Below are 26,251 nucleotides of genomic sequence, written 5' to 3'. Positions count from 1 at the left end.
AATTGTACAGAGATACAGTATATACTGCCATCAAGATGATGTCTTTCATGGGAAGTCCATGGTTATTAGATCAAGACAATGCCAGCTCTAATTCTACATGTGCTACAACAGCGTGGTTTCATAGAGACAGAGTAAACGTGTTGGACCTGTCTCCTAATGAAAATGTATGACCAGTCATGAAAAGGAGAATCAGACAATGACGATCACAGACTGCTGAGCTTCTGAAATCTTGTATCAACCAAGACTGGACAAATATTTTGCTTGCAAAACTTTAACAAATTAGTATCCTCAATTCCCAATGAAACGTTGTAATTAAAAGGAAGGTTGATGTGACAGTGTTAAACGTGCCTCTGTCCCAAATTTTTTTGGAGTGTGTAGCAGCCATCAAAATAAAAATTTGTTCATATTTATAAAATACATTTACGTTGGTCTGTGTAAAACTTTGGAAATCTTATCTTTGTACTTTTGTCAATTAAATAAAACTTAGAGAATGAACAAATCACAGATTCTTGATTTTACTGCATTTGACATAATGTCCCAACTTCTCTGGAATTGGGGTTGTATGTAAATATGTGCTTAACAGTCACATTTGATTGTTGTGTTTGTTGAAGTGTCTCATGTGTCATGGCATTCTAAAAACATGGCACTTGAGTTAAAAGAATACTTTTGGATGGGGGGTTTGACTCCGCTGCTCTGCTTCTCAGTTTTTTGTTGTTTTTTTTAAACACAATTTCATTCTGTGGGAATGGCCCATCATTTTGTAGCTTTTGTGAAACTGTTTTAGTTTGTAATGTTGTGGTAATAATGCAATTTTCTAAATCAAAAGGCAAAAAGTGATTTACAATTATTCCTTTATTTCGCTATATAAGCTGAATGGAGAAAGTAAATGCTTCTGTGCATAAAACAGAGCCACTTTTCCCATTGAGCAGTGGCCTTGGCATTCATGTAAACAGGCCTAATCTTTGTATTCTGCATAATCACAAACATGCTTCTTACTCATGCCTTACTCAGACAAATCAATGTCACACAATGAAGCAAAAGGAAACAAAAATGACTCCAGTTAAAAGATTTGGTATTGTGTAGTGAGTGTGGCTAATGAAACATTTAGGAGTACAACATTACAGATGATGTAACTCTTAACATTGTTTGGGTAAATGTTACATAGTCGAACATAGCGAACAAGGCAGCACATTATCAAATGCCCTTGAAAATAAACAAATGTAATAGAGATCACAAAACTTATACTTTCAGATAAATATTTAAAAATATAAATAATGCACACGTACACTCACACTGTGTTGTAAACGCCACGGTTCCATAAAAAAATACAATATTTTATATACTTGCATTACAATGATTGTTACCTACATAGATATGTTAATATACAAGGGCCAAACAAAACATTGTTGAACTAATGCATGTTGGCACATCTACACAGCTCTGCTAATGTAACGGTTTTATCTCAGTTATATTTATTCCAGTGTTGGTGTAAACAAAGCCCCTTTGTTCTTGCGTTATCCTTGGAGCAGATTACCATCACGGTGACAGATTTACAGATAGTTCCTTTCATGCCTAAAACACTTCAGAAAAGAAAAATCAACCATATTTATTATGTTAACCACACACACACACACACACATATATATATATATATATATATATATATATATATATATATATAACTACTGTCTCAACATCAATATTGGTTATATTTTTAACTTTACACTTAGCAAACCCCCAAAATGTTGTGTAAAGACTGGTAATGGCACTCTTATACACTTTAATATAGTCTTGGCACTAGTGACCACAACCTATACTAGAGTAGTTCAAACGTTTGGGGTTGGTATGATGTTTCTGAAAGTCTCTTATGTTCAAAAAGGCTACATTTATTTGATCAAAAATACTGTGAAAGAGTAAATATTAAAATATCATTATTTAACTTAAAATATTATATTGTATAATGCAATTTATTCCTGTAATGGCAAAGCTGATTTTTCAGCAGTTATTACTCCAGCCTTTAGTGTCACATGATCCTTCAGAAATCATTCCAATATACTAATTTGGTGCTCAACAAATATTTCTTATTATTATCAATGTTGAAAACAGTTGTGCTGCTTAATATTTCTATGGAGAACATGATACATATTTTTCAGGATTCTTTTTAAATAAAAAAAAAAAGTTCAAAAGAACAGCATTTATTTGAAACAAAAATCATTTGTAATAATGTAATTGTCTTTGCACTTTTGATCAATTTAAAGGGGTCATTGGATGCCCATTTTCCACAAGTTGATATGATTTTTTAGGGTCTTAATGAAAAGTCTATAACATAGTTTGGTTAAAATTTCTCAATGGTAGTGTAAAACAACACCGTTTTTACCCTGTCAAAAACAGCTCTGTCTACAGCAAGCCGTTTTATTGCATGTCGCTTTAAATGGAAATGAGCTCTGCTCACCCCACCCCGAGCCGCTCTCTGAGAGATGGTAAACTTTAGCAGCATTCATCGTGAAACTTGCTAACTAGCACATTATTAGGAAAGGCAATTTGCAAAGATTCATTAAAAAACTTTACACTCACTTCACGAATGATTCGCGTGAAGATAGACACATTTAGGTAGATTGGGGGCTCATTCCCTTCAGAAACAAAAGTAATCCACTGTGTCTTCAGCAGCTCAGATGTCAGGAGTAAATGACGACTGTTATGTTCATTATGATATCTAACAACAAAACACCTCAATCGCTTAGGAAACATTTTTGTCTACATCTGCTCCGGAGGTGAAACAATGGCGGACTGATGACAGCTCACTCAGGGCGGGTCTAAGGTAAAATGCTTGTGTCAATCAACAATCGTGGGAGGGGACATCACACTGACAGGCATCTGAGAATGGCTTGATATGAGAAAGGGGAAATGATTACAGTGATACAACTTGTAAAAGTGCATGTCGCATCCGATGACCCCTTTAACAGAACCTTGCTGAATAAAAGCATTACTTTCTGTTAAAAAATAAATAAAAAATCTTACTTACTACAAACTTTTGAATAGTAGTGTATGTTTGGTAAGTCCATAACAAAAACTACCCATAAATACATAACTTCAGTGAAATTAACAAATTGCATGTTCATGACACTTACAATATTTCTTGAACAGGTTGATTTATATACTATCTATTAAAATTTGATTCTCTTCAAAAGACGTGATATTCTAGAGAGTAGAATCTAGTGTTAAATCCGAGTAGATTTACATAAAAACGACTTTCATGTATGTATGTATTTTTTTAACACAAATGCACTGTTATATTGAATTGATGCAAAGATATTAGACAAGTTATATTTTCTGCTCATGCTTTTCCTCCTCTTTGGAGTGAGCTAAGGTGAAGTGGACGAAAAACTGGAAATCATCCATGTAGTTCATGGCGTCCCTGTGAGGTTCGTCGGGATTAAACAACAGCATTAGAATGCTTAGTCTGACTCACAAATCAGTTGGTAAATAAGTGCTCTTTCACCTGTACGACTATGGGAACAGTGCAGCACAATAGTCACAGGACAGACTGGGAAAAGTAAAGGTCCCTCAATGCCATCCTCATGCTCCAAAATGATCTGAGCTGAGGCCTGACAGATACACACTTTACAGTATTGTTGTTCTTTCCCTACTACAACTTTTGACATCAACATGTATATTACATTATAAACAGGACAGCTGTGGTGACCGTGTCAAACTCAGCTGTTACTAAGTCTTTGCTGGAGTCCAGAGGTTTCTCCATGTGTCTTAAGCATAATCTTCACTGAGAAGGGAACTCTGCAAATGCAAGGTAATTCTCCAACTCCAACTAATGGCAATGTGAAGCTGATCAACTTAAAACAAGGGAACATGGTTAAGTTTCGGCCTTACAGAGTCATTTGTTGGTTTTTGATGAAATCTTGAGGTGAAAAAGTAAACACTTTTGTGGTGCTACAATATTATTTGTACTTCAAACATTCTGATAGCATATTTAAACTGCCCTGACAACTGTGTTTAATGCACATTTAATAATCAAAATAATAAATAAATAAATATATAATCAATACAAATTCAACAAACAAAACACCACAGCAAAAGCAATAAAAAAAAAAAAAAAGAATGTTCATTTAAAAAAAAAAAGAAAAGAAAAGAAGACTAATATTCAGATGGCACAATGAAGATGAAAACAATCTGTTTTATGGCATATCTCAGACACGATGTGGAGGGTGAGTTTGTAATGGAAACCATGTGAGATGCACTTGTGTGTGGGCACATGCTCCTACTTGATATTCTTGAGCAGGGATGTGCGAGCGTTAACCACTGCTTTAAAGGCATCTTCACTGCCTGGGGCCACACACTTGTCCGGGTGCAACAGTACAGCCAACTTCCTGTATGCCTTGTTGACTTCCTCCCTGCAAGCAGAAAATGAGAAAAACCTATTAGTCTCAGTTTGCACACATTAAACAGGTCTTTAAAATGCTGATATGGCAAACCACTGTGGTCCCACTAAAAAGGGATCACAGCGAAGAGTCAGCTAATGAAGATAGGCTTGGTCCCGTACAAGGATTGTGATTGGCTGGGAATGAGGAATGACACAAGCTCATGATTGGTTTCTCAGGGTGTCGGGGAAATGCAAAGAGGCTGATTAAGCTGGCAGGAGAGAATTTAGGGAGGTAATTGGATCGAAGGCATTTTCTAATGATCTGACCCACATGATTAAACCAGCCAAGCTAACGCAACCAGCAGTGTTGCATCAAAAAAACTGAAACAATATAATTAAATGGGAAATAACAGTATCAAACTGAACTGTATCAACTATTTGTTGTTTGCTTTTAAGTATCTGGCATTCTACTAAATATTCCAGAGAACATGGGAGTAAATACTATTAATGGTTATTAATGGTTAAAGCAACATAAAACACATTATCTGTCACTGGTGGGCATTGTGTATGTGTTAAACAAAGACGGGAACACAATAACCTATTAACATCAATTGACTCTTATAACTTCAGAGAGGTTAAGTGGGGTTTAAGAAAACAGAGCCAAATCAACATCCTAATCCAAATACAACGCCAACAGGGCTTTCACTAGTGATATCTGCTATTTTTAAATGATCGCCCGAAAACTTTTCTACATTTGTCTGATTAGTGCTGCAGTCCTGATTTTTGATGCATTATGTCTGGAGTAAATAGTTATTACAAACAACACAGCTGTTTAGGGCTGGTTAAAAAAAAAAAAAAAAAAAAACTACAGAGAACAAAGCCCAGTGGCCTATATAATATAGTAAAAAAGAAGAAGAAAAAAGAAATTATACAATAAATCAGTTGTATAACATTGCCAAACCATTGCTGTCAGGCATTAACAAAAATGCATTTGATACACTGCATCAGGCAAATGCATATATACTACACTGCATACACATACACAACTGTTTAAAAGTTTGGGGTCAGCAAGATTTATTTATTTTTTTTAAATAAATGAATACTTTTATTTAGCAAGGATGCGTTAAATCAAAAGTGACAGCAGAGACATTTATAATGCTAGAAAAGATGTTAAATAAATTCTGCTCTTCTAAACTTTATATCCATCAAAGAATCCTGAAAATAGAAAAGATACGTTTCTACATAAGTATTAAGGAGCACAACTGTTTTCAACATCAAAAATAGTAAGAAATGTTTCTTGAGCTTCAAAAAAAAAAAAAAAAGTATATTGGAATAATTTGCTGCTTTTCCAACACAGGAATAAATTACATTTTAAAACATTATACAAGAAAAAAAGCTATTTTAAATTGTAATAATATTTCACAATATTACTGTTTTTGACAATTTTTGATTAAATAAATGCAGCCTTAAGCATAAGAGGCTTCTTTCAAAAACATTTGGCATTTATTTGAAGGTGTCCTTGTTATACATGTACTTACTATTATAATAACAATAAATTATGCATAATTACATGCAAGTAACCCTAAGCCAAATCCTAATCCTAACCCTAACCATATAGTAAGTATGTGTAGTTCATTAATATTACTCAGTACTTAAATTACGCTGTAACAAGGACACCTTAAAATAAAGTGCAACCAAACATTTTAAAAATCTTTCCGACCCCAAACTTTTTGATAGTACTGTATACTGCATGGATTCAAAATGTTTAAATGGGATGCTGTAGAGTGGAGGAAAGCTATAATTTAGTTTATTAACCTGATACTGTGCAACAGAGCCCATTATACAGAGAAATAGGCAATATCTAAATAGCCATTCAACCAGAGTATGATATTTCTCACATTAGATAAGTTCAGCAGTACTAGCAGAGACATTTAGCATACACTTTACCTTGTGGCCCCAGGTTTAACCCCCAGCATATCCCAGCTGTCTTTGCTGTTGCGGATGCGTCGGATGGTGTCGGCCTGCTCTTTAGTAAAACCTACATTGACCTCTGGAGTGGGTCTCTTCCCTCCATTTTCACACATGTCAGTTATGGATGAGAAAAAGGCCTGTGGAGGTGGACACATGATAAATAAAGAACAGTCATTCTTTAAAAAACAGAAAAGCAGGATATTCAAATGAAAAGAGTTGTATGTGAGTACATACCTGAAACATTTCATTGATGCCTTCACCACTCTGAGCAGAAGTTTCAAAGTAATGAAATCCTCTGCTCTCGGCCCAAAGTCTCCCCTCACTCTCATCCACAACTCGCCTTTTTGTCAGGTCAACCTTTATGGGTCAGAGACCACACTTTATAACAGTCTCTCACATATAAATCACAGATATCATAATAGATATTTAAACACTAGTGGTACCTTGTTGGCACACACAATGAAGATGATGTTCTCCATGTTGGCCTGTGAGCCCATTTCCTGCTTCATCTCTGTGAGCCAGCTGTCCAGAGCGTCAAAACTTTCCCTCAGACCAACATCATAGACTAGAATCACCCCCTGAGAGTCCTTATAAAACTCATTGCGGACCTGTAAAACACATAGCATCAGTTCCCTCCAACAACAGACTCTCATAGCCATCACAAACCTGTGATCAATTTCAACTGACAAATACATGACAACATGAAAAATGTTAAACGCTGACGCCATCAGGTTCTTCAGGGAGGACATTACATGGACAGCAACTCAATACTACCACACTGTGGTTAGTTAGATGCATGCATAGAGCAATAATAAAAAACAATTCTCCATTACAGATTGTGTATTAAAAAGAGACAAAAAAATAGAGAAATTTGTTTACACATTATTTTAATATTACTTTTAATCACACACTTAATCAAGTGCATACGCATGATAAATCAAGCAATACCTCATAAAAGAAAGGATGTCCAGCCATATCAAAAATGTTTACTTTTATCTCCTGTCTCGAACCTGGACCCTGGAGATGGGGGTAATTGTGCTTTATTAATGGACATAAGTGCATCAAAGACCAAGTACAAGTGCAGCAATAACTAACCACTAATATTTACTATTTAACATCATTGCAAAATGGTACACATTGTATTAGTGAATAAATAACAATAAAACTAAATCATAGCATTTTTAAGCCAGTGGAACAAGACAGGATACAAAGAGGTGTTTACGTACCAAGAATATTTAAGAAAACAATGACAGAAAGAATTTATTTGTCAACCCACACCACTTACTTGGTTACACCATAATCTATCCCAATAGTAGCTAGATACTTGGGCACAAACCGCTTCTCACAGTATCGTTTAATAATGCAGCTCTGAAACAAACAGAAATATTATGAAATACTATGCATGTACTACATATGTAACCTAGTATGCTACTATACCTATGCAGGATAACAAAAACAAAATCATACTGAATGAACAGAGCTCCTAAATGAAACAAAAATAGATTACTAGCAACGAATATTTAGTAATTAATATCAGTATCCATGTAACGTTATATCAAATACACAAAAATACATGTAATTATAAGGGAAAAGCAGTTACTTCCTAGAAAGAAAAATAAGTAAACATCAAACTACTTATGTGTTCAAACATATACGTATCATTAACACATAAGAACCACCTGATCTCTTGTTTGATGTTTGTATGGTTCAAAACAGTCCATTCTTACCTTCCCCACCTCTGCATTTCCCAGACTAATGACCTTAACCCGTAACGACTTCTTGTTTTCTCGCCTCTTCTGAACATTCGTGTCCATATTGCACTTATTCCCAAACCACTTCCAAAGGAGGAGATGAAATATATCTAGATTTCACGTATGACTATGTCCGAGTCGGTCCGTAAACACAGAGAGCAGCTGGCTATGTGGCTAACAGAGAGCCAATGTGTCACGGAATATTATGGACAACATTTTTCCATAAACCGAAAGCACATTTCACGCATGTTTTTCCGACCACAAAAATCGCATAACTGTTATAATTTAGCAGGTAGAATTATTTAAACTGGACATGCTAACGGGCTAGCTGCCCTAGCAACGACTATTTGCTAACACGATTTAAAAACAACAGATTCAACAAAGCTTTGTGCCATAGAAATAAATATAAAAATATAAACACGTGGTTTTAAAACAGCATTTTACATTATATATTTATTTAAAAAAGTTAATGTTAATATGAGAAATAAACATAATCTGTGTAATCAAAATATCAGGGTAAATTATAGCAAACGGATGAAGGTTTCTATGGCGACAGCAACCCTCATACACAGATTCGACAGAGGGGAGTCAATTGGTGATGTCCGATTCGTGAATGAATCATTACTTTGAATAGAATGAATCAGTTGAACTGGTTCACAAAACCTGATAGAACCGAATGGTTCTCGACTGAATCAAGAACTCTTTCTAACACGTCCGACTCGTAATGTGTCGAGAAAAGATGAGTAAACTGATTACGAGAAGTATTTTCAACCGAAAATTTGACATATGGAGCGAAAAGTAAGTTAGGCTACTTTTAAAGCTGAATTTGTTAATTCGATTTGATGGTATGGTCGCTTGATCATTCGGAAACATGTGCATAGACTACGAGTTGTTTTTAATATCGCATTTTATTAAATCGTTCAAAATTTGTTCAGCCAAGTGTTTAGTGTTTAATATAAGTGCAAACTGGGACACATTAAACACACTTAATAAAACAAGCATTAACAAGAATATGTGGTTTATATTGTTTTAAATTGATTCGGTGTTTTTTTGTGTGTGTGTTTTTTTACCAACCGGTTCTTTAAAACGAATTGTTCAGAAGAACCGATTCGCGAGTCAATTCATACTACAGTTTAAAAATATCTTTGACAGTTAACTTAATGTCCTAAAATAAGATCTAAAGGCAACAAGAGGGATATAAAAAGCTGCTGGAACTCTATAAAAAGTTCCTGAGCCAAGTGAGTGACAAAAGGATGGAGAGACAGAGAGAGTGCAACAAACCAATAGGCATGGAGGGAGGGAGGTAGGCTCTCATTAACATAACCTATAGTGAATGAAAGTTTACAAGTCTAAAACTAGTAGTCTGGGACTTCCATGCTTTCCAAAAAGGATTCAGATATAGAATAGGTTCGATTTTTGGAGTATATATTTTTCTCATTAGTTATTCTAGCGAGAAGATGCCACTTCCAAGTTTTCCAAATTTTTCAGGTCTCCCAGATTTGCCAAGTCCAAGACGGCTACTCTTGGATTGCAGTATTCTGCTGGACCATCAGGTTGCAGGTGGTAAGCACATTTTTTCACTTTATATTTCTGTTTTTGTTGTTTTTCCATGCAATTGTTTTCATTTATTACACATGAGCACTTTATTTACATTTGCTGTTTTTAAATAGCCTGATTCTGAATTTGATCCATGAACTTTTGATCTAAGAATGCTCATGCAACATTTAGCAACTGCAAAAAATAGCTAATGGTTTTTGGTAATATGCTGCTATAATTCAACCACCTTTATGTTTTCATGAATAATTCACAGTTTCGTGTCTAAAGCTGAAACATGGTCAGATTAACACTGAGCCATTTCACATGCCATGGATCAGACGCTAGAGCTTCTCCCATCAGCCCAGGGTAGAAAACACACAGTATACTACATTGTAGACATAGATGTTTTTTTTTTTAAATAAGGGTTTATTAATATAATTTCATTTAGTTAAAAATAGTATTACAAAAATAGTCAAAAAATAAAACAACATGCATTAGAATTTTATTAATAGACAAAGTGGATGTATATGTATATGTATGTATATATTGTATATGTATACAGTATATGATGTATACAACTTTCCTTTTTCCCTTTTAAATCAAATGTAATATTAAAGTCTCTAAACAAAATCAATCTTTTATTAGACTCTCTTTATAGCAGTTAAAAGATATCATGCATCTTTTATTCATTATAAAAACAGTGAAAAAAGCAACAAAAAATAACAGGCGACAATCAAATACTACTAGAGAGAGTGGGCAAGGGGAGGCGGGGTTCTAGTTGATTGACGCATGGCTGCACCAATTGATTCCTTCCCTCTCTCATCCTGTGTCTGCACCCTCTCCATCGCTCTAGCGCCCTCCTCATCTCCCTCCCCCCTGCCTCTCTCATTGTTGAATGGTCAGGAGGTGTGTGAATGTGTTCATCTTTGCTGAGGAGGGGCTGCATGCGTGCAGGAGTGTGTGTGAGTGTGTATTTGTGTGTGTGTGTGTGTGTGCACCTGTGTGTTAAAGCAGCATTGTTCCTGATAGAGGGAAAGCTGTGCCGCGCTGTTTGGAAAATCCAAGGTCATTGGAGCCCGGTCACATGCGCCGTATGAGAGCGTGCATGTGTGATTGAGTGTCTGTGAGAGCGTCTCTCTCTCTCTCTCTCTCTCTCTCTCTCTCTCTCTCTCTCTGGCTGTGTGACAGAGAAAGAGGCTTCAGGCAAAGAACAGAGAATTTCATCAGGTTTTCCATCAATGTACGGTAAGGGCGATTGTGTGAGAGCATGATTATGTGTATATATGGTAATTCCCTGCTTGTGTTTAGGAAGGAAAGATTTAAGTGCATCGCAGGAGATTATGGGCAATGACAGCAGAATGATGCTGAAGCAACAGATTGCATGCAGTATTGCAGCTCTGCTGTATTTATTGTGCATATTTCATCTTCATCTTTCATTTCAGACATCACCGATTTAGCTTCGTCCACACTACTTTGCACCAAACACACACACCACTAAAACCACAGATCTACTGCAGCGTTCAGTTATTTACTCTAACTGTACATTTGCATGTGCACATATTATATTTCCAGCTGTATTCATATTATGTTCTCTGACCAGCATGCATGGTTGAGGATGTTTTGAGGGAGCTGCAGGCAGTCAGGCTGCGACTTTGATTTCTCACAGCGTGGATGCCTTCAAGATGTGCGACTGGCTTTAGTGCTTCAAAACCAGATCGATTACATTTTAACAGCCTGAGTTTTTTTCAGACAGATTTCTCCACTCGTGTCAGGAAAAACAGCTTTTTGAGAGAATATAGAATTAAGTCAGTTACGTATGCTGATTGATTATGCTACGCATTTTATACTTAAAGAGTTCAAAAGATTAGTTAATCAGTAATGACATATCATGTAAATATTTTTATGGTTGACAAACAAAACTAGTTAATTTGACATTTTTTATTAATTTTTATTATATATTTTTTGGATTAAAAAAAATATATATATATTATCCGATATTTGATAAATGAACTCTTTTTTTCTGTGATTCATGCTGCAATGGAATACGTATCATGGTTTCCACAACAACTGTTTTCAACATTGATAATAATAGGAAATGTTCCTTAAGAACCAAATCCGCATATTAGAGTGATTTTTAAAGGATCATGTGACACTGAAGACTGGAGTAATGATGCTGAAAATTCAACTTTGCCATCACAGAAACAAATTACATTTTAAAATATATTAAAATGGACTACAGTTATTTAAAATTGTAATAATATTTCACAGTATTATAATTTTACTGTATTTGTGAGCAAATAAATGCATCCTTAAGGTCATTGCACACCGAGTCTGAAATTTTCGCACGTTAAAAAATAAATACGACCTGGTGTGGCGTCAATCACGTTTACACACTGCCTCCGAAACTTTCGTCCATCATAAAAAAATTCGGATCAGGTTTGATTTTCTGTGTTTTCGCAGCCGTAGCAAGCATTTTTATAGTACGACGAATACGGAAAAATGCATCCGACAGTTTTGGACTTTTTACCAACCCCTTAACTTTAGATGACTAGTATATCATAATTTTATGCAACAATGTTCTGTGTATCCAAGTTTAAATTATATTTAGAATCTCAGATTTTCAGACATTTGGACCTCACTGTGTGTTATTTAGATTACCATTTTGACCACAACTGCCAACAATTTTGGAGCATAATATGTAATGTTTTAATAGCAACACTAAACACTTTAACTATACACTAAAGCTTCTTCAAAAAGACACAACATTATTCTCATACAGAGTCCTGAGTATGCAAATAATAGTTTTAGATTAACTAGATGCTCATGGAAGTAGAGCTGAGGGTGACAAGTTTAAAGAAGTAAATGAATAGATTACATTGTTCGGCCTAGCATGAAGTTCCCTCTCTGTATTTCTGCTTTTTCCCCTGTGACACTTCCATATGAGAGTGAGTGTCTTTGATATTGTGTCCTGTTTTGGGCAATCTGAAGGGATATGGCATCTGTGATGGCTGATGTGCTAAATATAGCTGTCATTTCAAGAAGCTCCAACAATTCAGGGGAACCGTATTTAGAGTGACTGCGTCATGACGAGAGAGACAGTGCCCGGAGTCTGCGTTTGGTGTTTCGGAAAGATTGATTTTCCATACTGTAGCCGCCACAACATGGAGTTTGATTCATTCACATGCATAGTGAGTTGCGTGTTATGTAATATCTTTAGTAGCCCTTAACAAAGCCCTATTAAAGCTGGATGTCTTCAGATTGGAGGATATCATATTAGCCATAGTGGCACATCCGAGCACGACTAGTTCTTTATTATGACATAATCTTCTTTGTCACTGTGCCAGCTATATCCTTTGTTTTGCAGCCTATGCAGATTGCAGATGTACGTGTAGAGTTGTTCCTGGCAACAAAGTATGTACTTACTTCCCTAGTGATGATGCTACACTCCTGACTTAAAAGATTTAGTTGTTTGTACTTTTTGAGCGGAACATTTCACACTTATTTATTATCATTCTAATTAAATGTACAGCGTTCTGATATAGTTAAAATACTAAAGCTGAAAGCAGATATCTTGGCCCCTGGGCTCAGTCAGTGTGAGTAGATTGTGCCAGGTGAATGATAGAGGTAAGCACACAGCCATCAGAGAATTATGAGGGTTGTAAACCAGAGGGAACTGTGAAGGTTATATTTACCACCCTGTCCGAGAAACAGAATGCCAAGGCGCTTGCGTTTTATAAATGTAGCTAATACAGTACTAGTAAAGCAGTTCCTGTAGCTCTTGTATGGCGCTCGGATTTATGAGCTTAGTATTTACCTCTTGCTTTACTTATGATTATGTTGAAGGGATGATCATCTTGTATGGAGCTTGGATTTATGAACTTAATATTTACTTGCTATACTGAAGGGATGCTCATCAAGACCTTCGGTTTTGGGAGCACAAATGCTTGGGACAGAGGATTTTGATTTCTTGCAAATCACTTGGTTGTCTGTTGAAAACTTACATGTAAATGTTTGTTCTTCATTCTTTGTCTCCTCCTTGTCTTAACATTGCCTAATGATTCATTGACAGTATATTCATGAATTTGGCAGATGCTCCAAAATATCTCTTGTTTTGAATTTACACTATACCTTTTATTAGGATTAACTCCCTGGAAACTGAGCTAGACTATGCATGGTTCAAAAATCGCAACAATTATTTAATAATAATAATAATAGTAATATTAAATAAATTAATAATAACAATTAATAAATCAAATAAAATTGATCATTTTTATTATTTGTTTCGGCTTTACATCAGTGACAAATAAAATATAAATATCTTGTTTTAATGCACTGATATTTTACCAGTGTATTCAATTTCCATTATTAATAAATTATAAAATATAATTAATAAAACAAATTGTTTTAATTAAATTAAAAATATATTTATTAAATTAAAAATAAATTAATAATTATTATTACAAATTAATTCATGAAACTAATAAATCTGTTTGACTAATTTTAATAATTTGTTTTGGCTTTAGTTCAGTGAAAAATAAAAGCCAATTATTTAGTTTGAATTAAAATATAATTAGTTATAATAATTTATTTTGGCTTTAGTTCAGTGAAAAATAAAAGCCAATTATTTAAAAAAAAAAGTACATTATTTTTAATAATTGTAATTGTAATCAGTTGTCTTGGTTTTAGTCCAGCAACAATTATAAAATATATATATATATATATATATATATATATATATGTGTGTGTATGTATGTATGCATTTTTTTTTTTTTTTTGTATATTTGTTTATTTGCAAGACATGGCTATCAGTCAAAACCTTTTAAAACTATTGTTTTGAAAGTCAACTGAACAGTAAAACCACATGTCAATTAAAATGCACAGCAGTCTGTAGTTGTTTGTTTGTTGTGTCATTTAAGTGATTACACATTGCAGTCATTAATGACCCTCTTTTTTGACTGCAGAATCACTCTGGGAGTGAGAAACTGGGAAAGCGTGAGAGGATTCACTGCAGTCTTGAGTGTGTGGGTGGAAATATTCAGTGTCGACTGTCAGGGGTTTTTTCTTTCACTACTGCTTCAGTTGCTTTGGGCGTAGAGGTGTCACGCTGAAGTGTCAAAACGCTAGCAGGTGGGCCAGTGTGTGACTCACACTCCACCTCTTCTCCCGTCCATCCAATCACACGTAATTGCCAATCACGATCTCGGTAACCGGCAGCTTGACAGCAGGCTTGAGTCAATAAACCTACGTTGACCTTGTGTTGCATCCGAGTTTTGTAGACTACTCTCACTAGGTAGTTTAATTTCTGTGTGCTCTATCATATCCTTCTGTACACACTATTTTGTATTGGTCACATCGAGTATGTTGACTAGAATGAAAAGCCTGTGTCAGTTTTGTGTGGGTGGTTGAGCGCTACTGTTTGATCGCTCCACCTGCTCTGGTTTGTTTACTTTCCTCCATGACGAAGCTCTTTCATGGTAATGGTGTAAACAGCCTTGTCCTTCCCAGGGGTCCTGCCAAGGTGCTGCCTCTGACTCATCCACCCAGAAGGGGGTTTGTGTGCATCTGAAAAACCATGTTTGTGGAATTTTAATTGGGTAGTTGACAAGCAACATGGATATGAACTGTTTTTATTCAGCATCAGTATTGTAGGTTAAGAGTTATATTAATGTATAAGGAAAAGTGTGTATTTTAGATTCAGTATCTGGTCAGTTTCAACTATTTTAATTACATTTTACCTTCCTGCAGGTTGCTTAAATAGCCCTGCAGTATGACAAGTTCATTTTTAAAAGAACATATATTACATATTTATATAATAACATATATACATATGTAGCCTCTTTCAGTAAATATGAACTCATTCTGGAGACAGACCTTAGTTTTAGTAGTCATGTCAAAGCAGTAACTAAATCAGCATACTATCATCTCAAAAACATTGCAAGAATTAGATGTTTTGTTTCCAGTCAAGACTTGGAGAAACTGGTTCATGCCTTTATCACCAGCAGGGTGGATTATTGTAATGGTCTCCTCACCGGCCTTCCAAAGAAGACCATGAGACAGCTGCAGCTCATCCAGAACGCTGCTGCCAGGATTCTGACTAGAACCAGAAAATTTGAGCATATTACACCAGTCCTCAGGTCCTTACACTGGCTTCCAGTTACATTTAGGATTGATTTTAAAGTACTTCTACTCGTTTATAAATCTCTAAATGGCCTAGGACCTAAATACATTGGAGATATGCTCACTGAATATAAACCTAACAGACCACTCAGATCATTAGGATCGAGTCAGTTAGAAATACCAAGGGTTCACACAAAACAAGGGGAGTCTGCTTTTAGCTATTATGCCGCCCGCAGTTGGAACCAGCTTCCAGAAGAGATCAGATGTGCTAAAACATTAGCCACATTTAAATCCAGACTCAAAACTCATCTGTTTAGCTGTGCATTTGTTGAATGAGCACTGTGCTACGTCCGAACTGATTGCACTATGTATAATCACTTTCTATTCTTAAATGTTTTAAATTCTTTTAAAATCAATTTTTAAATCACTTTGTTTTTATTGTTGTGATTTTTAATGACTATTTCACTTCCTTTTATGTAAAGCACTTTGAATTACCATTGTGTATGAAATGTGCTATATAAATAAACTTGCCTTGCCTTGCCTTGCCTCATTAAAAACACGTATAGTTAAAAAAAAAAAAGAAAAAGTTGTTTAAAATGGATAGATGGAGTATATTGGAGTATATTACACTGCTATAGTTAAGGTTATCTCAGTGTTGCTATTATTAACTAAAACTAAAACTATGAAAATCATTTTCAGTCATTGAAATTAAGCTGAAATAAAATTTAAATATTAGATTAAAAACTTAAAAATGTTGCCTTGAAAATTAAATGAAATAAATATGTTCAAGTGCTAAAATTAATAAAAAATAAATTAAAACTAAATAGAAATGAAAATGAATAAAAATGACAAAAACATAAAATGACTAAAACTTCCATTTAAATTTAAATGTAAACTAAAAATGTTAATAAATTCAAAATATTAATGAATATTATAATAGTATAAAAATAATACTAAAATAACACTGATTAATCTATATTAATCAATGCTGAAAAAACTTGTTCATTGAAAGTTCATATTACTTAATACAGGAACTAATGTTAACATGTTCAATCTTATTTTAAAATAAAATAAAAATATTATTATTCTCCTGAAATCATCAAAATATTGACAGTTGATAAATTATCCTTTTTACCTTTTTCCCCCATTGTGATTTACAATGTGTCCCTTTATATGTCTATATAAGCCTTTTATGAGCTTTCAAGTGCTGGTTTAAAACCAAAACAATTCTAAATGCTTTCAACAGATTCTTTTCAAATCCATTTAACTGGCACACCAAGCTGCAGACGTTTCCTAAATACAGATTAATGCCTTTCCCCTGAATCGACTGGCCTCACTTACTAGATTACAGCACACAGGTCTAATTCATTTAATGTGTCGATGCAATAAATAAACCTCACATTGAGTATAATTACAAAGACTCTTAATCAATACTGCCCTACATCCCGGAGATGAGGTAAACAAAGGAGTCTGGAGAGATAACCTTCCAAAATTCCTTTTACTTCACGTGTATTAATTCTGTCCTTGTGAGCTCAGTTATTGTGTTAGGGTCTTCTTTTATATTACTGCCGCTCTAATTCACTTTCTCCCATTGTTTCAGGTGTTTGTGGATGCTGTGGGGCCCTGAGACCCCGTTATAAGAGGCTGGTGGATAACATCTTTCCCGAGGACCCTGAGGTAAGGTCAGATGAAATAAAAGCTGAGCCAGAGAAAGGGATGCTTCACCATGTTTCTAGTGGTTATCAGTCATCAGTGATCGATGCAGTGATGTAGACATAGGCTTTCAATGCTGACATTCATTAGTTTTAGAGCCACTGTGGCGTAGCAGATCTGCTGCATGCTCCCCTGATTGCCTGATTTAACAGACAATTTGTCTGTTTCAGGGATTTTCATATACTGGGGTTTGGAAAATATGAGAGAAAATAAAAATAATTTACAAAAGGTTTTTTAAAATTAAGAAATAAGGTGTGCTTTTGTGGTTTTTTTGGTTAATTTCATACAACGTACATATTTTCCATCTTTAGCTTGCTTGGTAATCTGGAAAAAAATTTCAATCCTTAATTACACAGAAGCAATTTTTAAATAGAGAGATTGAAATTATTATCTTTTAAAATGTACTTAAAATCTTTATTTACTTGAACATATGAATTTAACTTTGATTTATATATATATATATATATATATATATATATATAAGTTTGTAGTTGTATGCCACAATTTTATCTATTTCCTTTTTACAGTTTTGGAATGATATTTATTAGAAAAGTTTGAATTGCACTAAAAATGTTTATCTAATATTGTAATGTTTATCGAATATTGTAATATTGGGAAGAAGAAAAAATAATAAATAAAGACAGGTGCTATATATGATAATACTATAAAATAAATTAAAAGAGTAAAATGAAAAATGCACTGATAATTTAATGCAAAGCATATTTTAAGTAATTTAACAGGTTACTAATAAAAGCCTAATTTTTATAAAGAACCTCTCATCACATATTGCACCATGTGATGCACCAAAAATGGAAAGTGTTTGAATCTGTTTGTCTTCTGAATAATGAGACTTAAAGCTTAAGAATCTGTATTAGGATCTGCATTAGACTCAGAATAGAAGATAAATCATCTATGGAGGATTCTTTTTGGGTAGAGAAAAGATTAAAATGATTTTATGGTTCATTTTCCTTCTTATATCTTTCTCTAATAGGCCTCTTTTCAATGTTCTCTTGTCTCTCTTGTCTTTTTGTGTAAAGGACGGTTTGGTGAAAGCTAACATGGAGAAGCTTACTTTTTACGCCTTGTCTGCTCCGGAGAAACTAGACCGTATCGGTGCCTACCTGTCAGAGAGACTATCCAGAGACGTTGCCCGGCATAGATATGGGTATAAATGAAAACTGGAAGAAAATGAAGTGATTGTTTCTGTCTGGCTCTGTGATTTATACCTGCTATAATAATCTGTGATCATCACTGGGCAGTTTCGTGTTTGTGTGTGTCTCACAGGTATGTTTGTATTGCTATGGAGGCATTGGATCAGCTGCTGATGGCCTGTCACTGTCAGAGTATAAACCTTTTTGTGGAAAGTTTCCTTACTATGGTGCGCAAGCTGCTGGAAGCAGACAAACCCAATTTACAGATCCTGGGCACTAACTCGGTGAGTGAAATTTACTGCCTTTACTCTCTAGTGAAATTCACTTACAGCCCCTATTGATGTAGTTACAGATTTAGAACGCCATGTGGAAATTATCACTTGATAAATCTAGCTTGAGTCAGGCGTATCTGCAGTACAGAGAGAGATGTGGCTGCTGCATCAACACCGTGGGTTCAGGTGTCAGTCTTGCAGTGATCTTGGAGGATTAGACCACAATTAAGACGTTTCAAAAGCTCAAGCCACTTGATTATACAGTGTGCAAAGCTGTAACATTTTGGCTTCACCTGAATCAAGCACATATAAATCCCTCCTTGTGTGTGTATATATGTGTGTGTATATATATATATATATATATATATATATACATACATACACACACACACACACACACACACACACACACACACACACACACACACACACACACACACATATATATATATATATATATATATATATATATATATATATATATATATATACATATACAGGGATGGGCAGTATTTAAAATACGTATTTGAAATACAAAATACTATTTTGTATTTAAATACCTTTGAAAAAATCAAATGTATTTTGTATTTAAATACATTTAATCTCAGTATTTTTGTATTTTCAAAATACATAAAATACTTTTTGCCAATCAACCTCTTTATTAGACTGCTGGTTTCCTGTATCAACTAGTTCAGACATGCCACTTTTCATACAGCTGCAGCTGTATGACTCCATCTAGAATTGGGTAATGAAATTTTCTGGATTCCTGTAAGGAAATAAGGGATAATACTGCCTTTGTGTGCTATCAAAATGTCCTATTTCCAATTTCAGAAGTCCTGATTACAAGCATGTCGCATTCAAGTGCTTTGCTGTTGGAAAGAATAGGAATCGTGGAGGACTCTAGGTTTCCTAGGAAAATCTTATTAAAGCCAAAATCGTAGATATTCAATTTTGAATAAAATGTAGCATCCCATTTGTTGACAACTATATCTTCATTCACAGTGATATCTTTACAGTTAGTTTGTTGATGATTCTGGATTTTCAGTCAAATACATGCTGTTTTGCTGTGTATAAAACATACAAAATTCTTGAAATGGTTATTGCACTACTATGTGCATGACTTTAACATTAAAACAAGGTGATCTTGCTTTTGTGGGAAAAAAAGCATTCCTGTCCCAGCAGGTAAAAAAGAGCACTAGCAAGGGGAACATAGCATTAGCACTAGTCAGTCTTGTTAGGTTTTTTTTTTCTTCAGATTTTGGTTTTATCAACTAACTAGTCAAATGTGTTCATTAAACTTTAATCATTACTGCTTGCTATAGTGATATGACAATATGTTGGCGATGATATAAAGTGTAAAACAATTAAACTTTTTCTATATAATTTCTATATCATCGTGGTATGCAAATATATCTGTGGAGCTTTTAGTGGGCAGGAGCTATTGACACGTCAGAGCGATAAAGAAACATGGATAAATGAGTAATAAGCAGCTTTCTGTGTGTGTACCCCAAGACAAAGATAACTCTAATAATAAAAATATAATAATAAAAAAAAATGTTCTAAGGGTATGCTCACACTAGGCACAGGTTCCTTGTACTAAATTTTTTCTTTCGCTAACAGACAGATATCACTGTATTATTACAGAGGCAACTACATTACTACATTACCTGTTCATTAATAAGATGAGAACCAGACTAGATTATAAATCTAAATGGACTTGAAATTAAATTAATTAAAAAGTGTGATATCCAAGTAGTAATAAAGATTTTTGCTGTCATAATGATAACAATAGCGCATACAGAAATAGTAAATGAACTGTTCCATGCTCTTCAAGCGGGCCAGGGCATGGTTAAACAGACCGCACTGGACACGGTACAGAGCAGTCACATTTGTGAAATGATTACGTTAATGGTCATATATATATATATATATATATATATATATATATAGTATTAGAGGTCGACCGATAGTGGATTTTACCGATACCGATAGCTAGGTTGGACCACACTGGCCGATACCGATTAATCAACCGATAGTTTTCAAAATGGATACTGAAAGAGAGCAAGTGCTTTACTATTTAAAAAAAAAAAAAAAGCAGCAACAGTACTGAACCATACTTTGTAAATGAATAAAAATATTAATATTATTTACTATATTGATCATTAAAGTTATTTCATAATTTGCTAATGTTAAAAGAAGAAACTTTAAAATGTAAAAATATAGCCTATTAGTAGCTAATAATGAATGTTGAAATGAAAACACTCTAACAAGGAACAATACTTCTACAGTTTTCATTAATGCTACGAATGGACTTTTATTGTTAAATGTTACCATTTAATTTCAACAGTCATGCTTAAAGATGGCCATGTTTAAATATCTACACAAGGCCATAGCATTAAAATGACATACATATGGATATTGTATGTGTACTCACACACTTTATTTGCTTCTTTTTAACACTTGATAATTATCTAATCAAAAAAGAAGAAGAAGTTAGTCGCGCAGCGCCATGCCTAGGAGAACTCAGAGGTATCACACACACACACACACCAGACGCTTTGCGTTCAATTCAAGTGGCGGTCTAAAACAATTTATTTAAATCATCAAATGGACATAAGTTTGCTTCAAGAATGAACAATGTGGCATAAATGAGTTTGAAGTTCGGTGTTTAAAAAAACAGAGCTAGTGGAAAGAGAACGCGCGATCTGTATCACAGCTCTCTACGTGAAGCATACCGACTTTATTAGAGCCACAGAAAGACAAATGTTTTGCTGAAAAATGCACAATACATAATTTATAGCCTAGGGTGAAGTCATTATATACATTCACAACGATTTGGGACAAATATAATGTAATTTAATAGAAAACTATGTGAATGGCGCTCTGTTCCGCGGCAGGCTTTTCTGTCGCCTGCATTTAAATGCGCGTCTGGAGTTTCCCGCTCTGTGCAGCGCGCAGTGTCACGTGTCACAATAAACAACACGTGCTGTCAGTGATTTCCGCCTCTAGAGGCCGCTCTCGTACTGTATAATGCCAGCGGACCCTTCTCAGCCATTCCGGCAACGGTTGCAAACCGGAAAACTATCGGCATGGATTTTTGCCGATAACCTATAGTTGTGGCAATCAACTATCGGTGCCGATTAATCGGCAAAACCGATGAATCGGTCGACCTCTATATAGTATATATATACAGTGCTGCTGAAAAGTTTGTGAAACCTTTAGTATTTTCTATATTTCTGCATAAATATGACCCAAAACATAATCAGATTTTTCATAAGTCCTGAAAGTAGACAAAGAGAACCCAGTCAAACAAATGAGACAAAAATATTTTCTTTGTCGATTCTCATTTAAATCGGTATCTTCCTTTGTTCAGCAGAACAAAGACATTCATATAGGTTTGGAACTACTTGAGGGTGAGTAAATGATGACAGAATTTTCATTTTTGGGTGAACTATCCCTTTAAGAGTCTTATCCCATCTGTGAAACGTGGTGGTAGTATCATGGCTTGGGCCTGTTTTGCTGCATCTTGGCCAGGACAGCCTGCCGTCACTGATGGAACAATGAATTCTGAATTATAGCAGCAAGTTCTAAAGGAAAACGTCAGGACATCTGTTTAAGAACAGAGTCTCAAGAGAACGTGGGTCATGCAGCAAGACAACAATCCCAAGCACTCAAGTCATTCTACCAAAGAATGGTTAAAGAAGAACAAAGTTAATGTTTTGTAATAGCTGAGTCAGAGTCCAGACCTTAATCCAATTAAAATGTTGTGAAAGGACCTAAGCAAGCAGTTCATAGGAGGAAACCCACCAACATCACAGAGTTTAAGTGGTTCTGCACTAAAGAATAGGCTAAAACTCCTACATGATATTGTGCAGGACTGATCAGCATTTACAAGAAACTTTAGCTTCAGTTACTTAAGCAAAAGGAGGTCACATGAAAGCAAAGATTCACATGCTTTTGCAACGCACAGATATGTAACACTGGATCATTTTTCTCAATAAATAAACGACAAAGAAAATATTTTTCTCTCACGTTCTCTCTTGATTCGGTTCTCTTTGTCTACTTTCAGGACTTATATGAAAATCTGATGATGTTTTGGGTCATATTTATGCAGAAATATAGAAAATTCTAGAGGGTTCACAAACTTTCAAGCAACACTGTGTATATATATATATATATATATATGTATGTATGTGTGTGTGTGACCCTGGACCACAAAACCAGTCTTAAGTCGCTGGGGTATATTTGTAGCAGTAGCCATCGTATGGGTCAAAATTATAGATTTTCTTTTATGCCAAAAATCATTAGGATTTTGCACTTTCAGATTGCAGATTTCCAAATATTGTCCTATCATAACAAACTATACATCAATGGAAAGCTTATTTGTTCAGCTTTCAGATTATGTATAAATCTCAATTTTGAATTTTTTTCCAGTGTATTTTATGTATTAAATGTGTATGTAAATATATTTTATTCCTGTGATGACAAAGCTGAATTTTCAGTCTTCTCTAGTCTTAAAATAAAATGTATCGTCAGCAAGGATGCATTAAATAGTACAAAAGTGATGTTTCAAAAGATTTCTATTGAAATTAAATGCTGTTATTCTGAACTTTCTATATATATTGATTATACATTAAACCACCAAAGTAAACTTATATCTAATCTGGCCATTGGGTAATCATTAAATTAGAAAGCTATTCAAAACCGTAATTTAAAAAATATATTTATATAAAATTTATATTAAAATTTGTATAAAAATCCCTAATAAAGATGATGAGGCTACAGCTACACAGGCAGCACTTTTTTATTTTATCAATAATACAATAGTACTTCATACTAGATTTACATTATTTTGGCTGTTTTTTCTAAACATTTATTGTATGTTTAAAATCTATCATAAACATTTTTATGTGTTTCATGTCAGGCCTTCCCATTTACCTGAAATATATAGGACCTCTTCATTCAGTATAGACCCATTCCATTTCATTTTACATGACAACCCTTCAAAACAAAGATGAATTCATCCTCTGTATAGTAATGTGAAACCTCAGCATGGTCCCTGAAAGCTTTCCACTGACTAGCCCAACTCGCATGCTTATGGGAATATAGAGAGTTCTTAACTTCAAAACCGCTCACATCTGATGCTTCTGAAATATAAGAGCTTAAAGATTAAAAAGAGATTATTTTCACAGATAGAGGCCAGATGGGGCAGGGCTTAAAGCGTGGTGCCCACAAATGTTGTAAGCTATGCGAATGTTTAGTTTTCATCTGAGTTTAACAGTGTGACGTACTCTGTAGGTTTTGTGTTGGTGTGGTACTTAGTGTGGTCAGTAGTAGCACACTGGATAACCGCTGATAATCTCAAATCTTTAGATATCCTAATCAGGAAGATCCTAATCTGTTGTACTGTAATGTACATTAAGTGCATAAATACAGATTAGCATACCTTACAGCAGTAGTAAGGTAAACTGCTTTTGCTTCAGGACCACGCTGGACATCAAGTGCTGACTCAACACAAAATGCCTTGAAACATTAAACGGCATAGGCCCATCGATATGCAAATTTGCATAATCAAGCTTCTGCCATATTGGTTGTTTGGCTTCTAAATGCTTCTTGAATTCAATAGTTTCATGTTCTTATCAGCCAATACTTCACTGGCAAAAAACATTTATTTAATGAAGCCGTGTAATATTTTCAGTAATTATTTTCATAGTTTTTGAAGACAAAGGCATGTCACAGTCACATAACCTGTCCATGTTGGATCTGGCTGATTAGCTTCTATAAAGTAAGAGGTGAATTTACACAAAAATAATGTAGAGTTTGATTGGATGTGCAGTCTTTGACAAAATGGGAAATTTTTCTCTTCCCATTTAAATCTTTTTGCATTTAAGCATCATTTTGTCCCCTCTCCCAGACATTTTTTTGGACACAACCCACCAATGGAGAACCACGGACTTACAATTCAGGTTGTTGTACTATGAAGCATTAAAATCACGGTTACACTTTATTTTGATAGTCCACTTTAGACATTCTACTAACTCTAAGTAACTTTGTAACTACATGTCAACCAATTCTCATTCATTTGCAACTACATATCTACTAACTCTCACTAGGGTAGGTTTAGGGTTAGTAGAGTAAGTTGACATATACTTGCAAAGTTTCTCATAGTACGTTGTATGTTGTGGACCCATCAAAATAAAGTGTTAGAAGATATTAAGCAGACAGTCTACTAATACTCTAATGACTGCTAGTTGACATGTAGTTGCAAAGTTACTTACTGATAGCAGAATGTCTAAAGTGGACTATCAAAATAAAGTATTACTACAATCACTGTATCTAGTCCATAGAGGATGTGATATAATGTAAAACAAACAAACAAAAAATATACATATTGGTGCATTGTAATTACATTTAATGTACTTGCATTTAATTAACATTTGTAGTTAAAATGTTATCTTTACTCCCAGCTGTAACCCAACCCTTAGCTAACCATACCTCAAACTCTGAAACCCATTAGCAGTAAATGTAGGAATGTTTCAGAACAACAGAAATTCGTAATCTTGTTATGTTAGTACATAGTAGTGAAGGCCACCTAATGTAAAGTGTGATCACCTCTCTATCTCTATTCTTCTGCTCTTTCTCTTTAAGTTTGTGAAGTTTGCGAACATAGAAGAGGACACAGCATCATACCATCGTAGCTACGATTTCTTTGTGTCACGCTTCAGTGAGATGTGCCATTCCAGTTACGAGGATCCAGATATTCGCACAAAGTGAGCACCTCTTTCCAGTATTTCAAACAGGGGACAATTTTCATACCCAAAATGATGAATGTTGAAAATCTAGTTTCTCCTTGTTTTTTGGATTATACCGTTTTAAGCATAATCGGTCACACTTTATTTTGAGGTTCAGTTCTCACTATTAAGTAGCAATTAACTATAACTTTTTCCTCAATAAACTCCTAATTACTGCTTATTAATAGTTAGTAAGGTAGTTGTCAGGTTTAGGTATGGGGTAGGATATGGTCATGCAGAATATGGCATTGATATGTGCTTTATAAGTACTAATAAACAGCCCATATGTTAATAATAGGCATGCTAATAAGCAACTAGTTAATAGTGAGAATTGGTCCCTATACTAAAGTGTTACCGGATAATCTTACAAACACAAATTTGTCAGGTGTACATAATGTAAACGAAACAGGTAAGATTTCTGTAAAAGTACTAATAAACTGAATGTTTTAAATACACAATAACCAGGTTTATATATTTATTATCAAAACATCCTATTTGTTTTAATCTCATTTTAACTAATTGAATATTACTTTCTCAACTGCAAGCCATGTTTAATCATGTGCACACTTTTAAA

General features: G+C 34.5%; 2 protein-coding genes across 10 annotated transcripts in view; one reads left to right on the top strand and one right to left on the bottom strand.

Moving 5' to 3' along the window:
- Positions 1-834: 834 nt before the first annotated feature.
- Positions 835-8,487, bottom strand: dnajc27 (DnaJ (Hsp40) homolog, subfamily C, member 27). Its single transcript, XM_058748325.1, is given in 9 exon segments — positions 835-3,415; positions 4,278-4,406; positions 6,323-6,483; positions 6,581-6,703; positions 6,790-6,954; positions 7,295-7,347; positions 7,350-7,363; positions 7,632-7,714; positions 8,074-8,487. Coding segments are annotated over 9 exon segments (909 nt in total). The 5' UTR covers positions 8,161-8,487; the 3' UTR covers positions 835-3,321.
- Positions 8,488-8,757: 270 nt separating this feature from the next.
- efr3ba (EFR3 homolog Ba (S. cerevisiae)) overlaps positions 8,758-26,251 on the top strand; it is a 31,802-nt gene continuing 14,308 nt past the window's right edge. For 2 of the 9 annotated variants that reach the window (XM_058749600.1, XM_058749599.1), the window contains exons 1-5: positions 9,908-9,999; positions 17,351-17,427; positions 18,501-18,628; positions 18,748-18,898; positions 25,535-25,656. In XM_058749600.1, the coding sequence (XP_058605583.1) occupies positions 9,963-9,999; positions 17,351-17,427; positions 18,501-18,628; positions 18,748-18,898; positions 25,535-25,656 (515 nt within the window). In that variant the 5' untranslated portion in view covers positions 9,908-9,962. Of the gene's footprint in view, positions 8,896-9,554; positions 9,661-9,907; positions 10,000-10,322; positions 10,879-12,739; positions 12,822-17,350; positions 17,428-18,500; positions 18,629-18,747; positions 18,899-23,727; positions 24,679-24,800; positions 24,853-25,534; positions 25,657-26,251 lie in introns of those variants that run through there. The other 7 variants (XM_058749601.1, XM_058749604.1, XM_058749598.1 and 4 more) reach the window with 7 other exon arrangements.

The sequence above is a fragment of the Onychostoma macrolepis genome, chromosome 17 (genome assembly GCF_012432095.1).
Source record: "Onychostoma macrolepis isolate SWU-2019 chromosome 17, ASM1243209v1, whole genome shotgun sequence".
Taxonomy (NCBI): domain Eukaryota; kingdom Metazoa; phylum Chordata; class Actinopteri; order Cypriniformes; family Cyprinidae; genus Onychostoma; species Onychostoma macrolepis.
Note: the sequence above shows the minus strand (reverse complement) of the source record. Positions and strands in the feature narration are given on the sequence as shown.